Here is a 5116-nt window from a genome sequence, read left to right on the forward strand (position 1 = left end):
ATTTCCAAGAGCTATTGACTTGTAACCTTGCTACTATAAATGTTTATTATAGGAAATGACAATTGTTAAAATATTTGTAGAAAGAATTGTTTGTTCATATAAAGTTGTAAACTATTTGTCATAGGAGTTGAATTTGCTCCCCAACCTTGTTATAATTAACCCATCTACTATTTTTTTTTTTTTTTTGCCCAGGCTGGAATGCTGTGGCATGACCTCAGCTCACTGTGCCCTCAGCTCACTGTAACCTCCGCCTCCCAGGTTCAAGCAATTCTCTGACCTCAGCCTCCCAAGTAGATGGGATTACAGGCATCCGCTACTACATCCAGCTAAGTTATGTATTTGTATTTTTAGTAGAGACAGGGTTTCACCCTGTTGGCCAGGCTGGTCTTGAACTCCTGACCTTAAGTGATCTGCCCACCTCGACCTCCCAAAGTGCTGGGATTATAGGCGTGAGCCACCATGCCTGGCAACCCATCTACTATTAATCCTGTTCTAATTAACTAAACTAGTTACTAAGACTAAGTAGATTCACTTAAAATTTAAGCAAAGAAAGTATTTTCCAAGTAAAATAAACACTTCTAATTTGACTTTAAAACACAACGTAGAATCCCAGTTTTCTACTATAACTACCTTAATTCAGGCTTCTACAGCGCACACCTGGATTACTCCATATTTTCCCTGGTCCTGGCCTCTCCTACACCAGTTTCTTCTGTGCACCACCCTAGGTTAGAATTTTTCAAATAATAGGTTGTGAAATACATTTAGTGGATTGTGATCAGAGTTTTTCAAAAGATGAAAAAGAATAAAAATTAATAAGAATGGACTGCATGTTGTAAAAGTAAGCATTATTTTGTAAAATTTTTTTTTTTCAGTTACAATCACATACACACGTGTGTACTGAACTGCAATGTAAAATATATTTCTTACTGTGGGTCATGGTCAAAAAGTTTGAAAAACACTGCATTAGAATAATCTTCCCAGACACAGTTTTCAACATGCTTTTCCTCAGTTTTGATTCCTATTTAAGGATAATAATGGCTAATATATATTAAGTAGTTATTATGCCAGGGATGGGGCTAAAGAGTTTTAAATGGCATTATCTCTTCAGCACAACTCTGTGAAGTAGGTACTGTTATTATTCCTGTTTTACAGATAAGCAAACTGAGGCATGGAGAAGTAACAATTTGCTGAAGAGTCACCCAGCTAGTAACTGGAAGGGTTAGGATTCAGTCCTTGGCATCTGGCCCCAGAGCTCACCCTCTTAGCAGCTAAATTAACCTGCCTGTACTCCTTAAGCCCAAAGAGTTTAATGCCTAACTTACTTCTTTAGCCTTAACACTTCCCTCTCCATTTTAATTGGGTACGGTACCATGCTGTCTCCTGAAACCCCTTTTACTTTCAAAGCTCTTCCTCTGTTTAAGCTAATTCCTCAACATGGGAATGGATGGGGGTGGGTTGGCAGGGGTGGCTGGTTGTCAGGAAACTAAATCTAGTCTGCCAAATATTTTTGTAAATTAAGTTTTATTGGAACAGAACCATACCCATTCATTTACGTGCGGTCTAGGCCTGCTTTTGCACTATAATGGTAGAGCTGAGTAGTCACAAAGAAGACCATATGGCCCACAATGCCTAAAATATTTAACATCTAGTCCTTTACAGAAAAAATTTGATGACCCCTGCTCTACATCAAAGTCCCATTCCCTCCTCTCTACTTAATTTAAATCCCCCACAACGTTCCTAGCCTAGGTCAAGTTCCATCTCCCATGGGAAATTTTCTCTGATACCTCTAGCCCGCTGCCAAGTGTGCCTTGCCTTGACCATTAGACTGCTCCTCTTGGGAGCAGGAAGTACCCCTCTCATACTTCTATATCTCCACCACGACCACAGTACTTTGCCTAGAAAGAGCAGGATAAACATTTATGGATGGAAACGGAGTTGGGAGAGACTATGTTTAGTTCACCCAGTTGACCCATCAATAGACCAACTTTAAGGATAAGGGCCAGGGTAAGGAGGTTAAAGGAGTGCTGGTAAGCAAACACCACCAGTGGGGGCAGGTCTTACCTTCTGTTCCACACATTTGATAAAATCACCTTGCCTGGAACGCCCCACTGGCTGCTTCCGAAATTCACTGCGTTTCTCCAGACGGGACTCAAAAGCAGCTGGGTCAGACCTGATCAGAGGTAAACCAAAGGGTAAACCAACTGGGCCTTTTTGGATTCTAAAATAATAAAGCATCACTTTCCACCTCTACAGAGAAAGGACACTGCCGTTCAGAGAGGTTGAAAAATTTGCCTTCAGTTAGTAAGAACTGGGCATAGGCCTAGAAATAAAGAAACCGGAAAAAGAAATCCTGTTATTCAACTGTTGTTAATCCTCAAGGGGCCTGTGTAACATTTTTCTTTTGCAGGCTGTTCCCTAGGTTTACACAGGGCTTAGTCCCTCAGGTACTTACATTTAGGGTACTTAGAATTTTGAGGTCATCTTGCTGGATCACCTCTTCAGGCAACAATCCTACAGCCTCCTTACTAGGTGTCAAGCTTTTACTTGAATACATCCAGTTCTTGAAAATATGTCCCCCCAACTAGGTTAAACATCTGTTTTATTCAGATCCTGGTGATTCAGAGGCTTTAGGCAGCCTAGTTTGCAGAAGATTTAGCATCTTAGTGTCTCCCTGACCCACCCTCCAAAGAAGCTGCTCTTGGAGGTGAAACATCAGAACACATTCTTTATGTCAAAATGGAGTTGGTTTTCGGGTTTGAAATCCAGGCTGGGGTGCTGTCCCTATTAAGAATTCTTCAGGCTGTGTAGCTAACCATGGGATATTTGGTTTTGTACACTGTGGTGAAGATATCATCCAGGGATTCCAGCTCTTTGGCCATGAGATCCAGAGTTTCATAGGTGAGGTCTGTAGGACCCAGGGACATCTTGGCTATCCCTCTGGTGGACTTTCCTTGTCAAGGCATTATAGGTGGCCTCTTCTTCCATAAAATTCCTTTCTGGAGGTGACATAAAACACCACTGCCTTCACTGTCATGTAGATGGGCTGTTTTTCTTCTCTCTGTAGTGGGCCAGCTCCTCCTCAATAAAGAGCCACACCAGGGGTTTCTGCTTAGTAGGGCATGGCACCTGCCTGGCCAGAGCTGCAAGCAGCCCTGGGGGCTGTACCAGGACCAGGGTCAACCCTGCTAGTGGCCACAGTTGCAACTGGGCCTGCCATAGTGAAGGGGTAGAGAGGGCAAGGGACAGCCTGGGCAGTGAAGCTCTTGCTGGGATCTGAGGATATAGAAATAAATGAGTCAGACTCCTTACCTCAAGGAGCTCACTATCTAGTGGGAGAGACAGGCATAAAAGTAAACAAATGAAAGTGCAACAGGTATTATGATGAAAATTTGCTCAAACATCCCCAAATGTTAAGGTAGTTTCATGCCTCTGTACCTTTATTTATGCTGCTGCTCCCCTTACCTGGAACATCCCCTCCTCTCCATTTTTTTTCAAAGGAAGTTTGCTAATAGATAAAGCTAGAGAGAGACTGGCAGGGACTAGGGTGCGAGGAACTTGTGCGAAACATTAAGGAGTTTGGATGTTATTTAGAGGTGAGTGGGGGGATAACAGTATGTATAAATGTTGATGGGAATGATCCAGTAGGAAAGGAGGGCAAAACCAGTTATTCATTTGTTCATGAGTGGGTAAGAATGAATGGATGCTGATAAAGTATTCAAAGTATGAGTAGACAACTCTTCAGAGATGCTTGTGTGTAAAAGAGATCAAATACAGATTAACGAGAGAAGCTCATTGGGGAATGTACATCAAGGAAAGGTTTTTAAGATGACAAATACTTGAGACTATCTCAATGCTGCTGGAAGGAGAGCAAGAATCCTCATTCATTTACTGCATAACTTTTTTTTTTTTTGAGGTGGAGTCTCGCTCTGTCGCCCAGGCTGGAGTGCAGTGGCCGGATCTCAGCTCACTGCAAGCTCCGCCTCCCAGGTTTACGCCATTCTCCTGCCTCAGCCTCCCGAGTAGCTGGGACTACAGGCGCCCGCCACCTCGCCCAGCTAGATTTTTGTATTTTTTAGTAGAGACGGGGTTTCACCGTGTTAGCCAGGATGGTCTTGATCTCCTGACCTTGTGATCCGCCCATCTCGGCCTCCCAAAGTGCTGGGATTACAGGCTTGAGCCACCGCGCCCGGCCAGCATAACTGTTTCAAATGGCAAGAAAGATCACTATAGTAGCAGTGAGAGGAACTGGGGTAAAGGGGTCCAGGAATGGAAGTAGGGAACACTAGAGGATAATGGCAACAGCCCAAGTGACGACGATGGAGTAAATTAAGGCAGTGGAAGTAGAGATGAGACAGAACTCAAAGAATTTACCGTACTCTTTGGTTTCCTTTCATAACTCTTTGGTTTCCTTCTTACCCTGCTAAATTCTCTCCCAAGCCCCTTTAATTTTCACCTCTGTTCTCCTTTAGCTCTTCCCGCTTGAACTCTTCAGACTCTCCTATAGCCCCTCACATGCACCTCAAGCCCCTATAAGCTCCAGGGCCTTCCCTCTGGAAGCTAAGGGGTGGTGTTAGGGACCCTGGACTCAGAGTCAGACAAATCCCAAAGAGCTGTGTGACCTTTGGCAAGTCTCCTACTCTCGCTGATCCTCAGTCCCCTTATCTTAAGAGGGTTCAATGGGTGATCCGACTGTGACACTACTAGTCTTTGATGCCCTCCTCCTATCCCCAATCGCCTTTCCTTGCAGACAAGGGCCTCAGCTGTCTTAATATGTGACCTTGAGCAAGTCAAGTCCCTTCTCTAGAAGGCGTTTTCCCATTTCCATAATGAGGACAGGTGTCTGAGCTGCCTGCCTCAGGGCTGTCATAAGAGTCTACCTTAGCGTTTGGAGAACCAAAACAGACAAACGTGGAACGAGCCAGGGCTTTGCAGACTCCCAGCTCTGACACCAACTAGCTGTGTGATCTTGGGCAAGTGACCTAGCCACGTGGAGCCTGGCTACATCATCTAAAGAGTGGGGACAGTACCAGTGCCCACCTCACAGGGCTGTCCTAAGGCCCAGCAGCCCGGGCCGCCCCTCCTCCCGCCTCCTGCCCGCCTCCAGCCAGCCGGGGCC

General features: G+C 44.7%; 1 protein-coding gene across 2 annotated transcripts in view; it reads right to left on the bottom strand.

Annotated features, from left to right (window-relative positions):
* The window catches only part of ATPAF1 (ATP synthase mitochondrial F1 complex assembly factor 1), a 31557-nt gene extending 28873 nt beyond the window's left edge, over positions 1-2684 (bottom strand). The window contains exons 1-3 of one of the 2 annotated variants that reach the window (XM_011978033.1): positions 2453-2684; positions 2062-2170; positions 631-721 (exon numbers count right to left, since the gene is read on the bottom strand). Coding sequence is in view for 1 of the 2 variants with exons in the window: in XM_011978032.1 (XP_011833422.1) it covers positions 2062-2170; positions 2453-2454 (111 nt within the window). In the remaining variant the exon portion in view is untranslated. The remainder of the gene's footprint in view (positions 1-630; positions 722-2061; positions 2171-2452) is intronic. The other variant, XM_011978032.1, reaches the window with a different exon arrangement.
* Positions 2685-5116: the final 2432 nt, after the last annotated feature.

The sequence above is a fragment of the Mandrillus leucophaeus genome, unplaced genomic scaffold, assembly GCF_000951045.1.
Source record: "Mandrillus leucophaeus isolate KB7577 unplaced genomic scaffold, Mleu.le_1.0 Scaffold1878, whole genome shotgun sequence".
NCBI lineage: Eukaryota > Metazoa > Chordata > Mammalia > Primates > Cercopithecidae > Mandrillus > Mandrillus leucophaeus.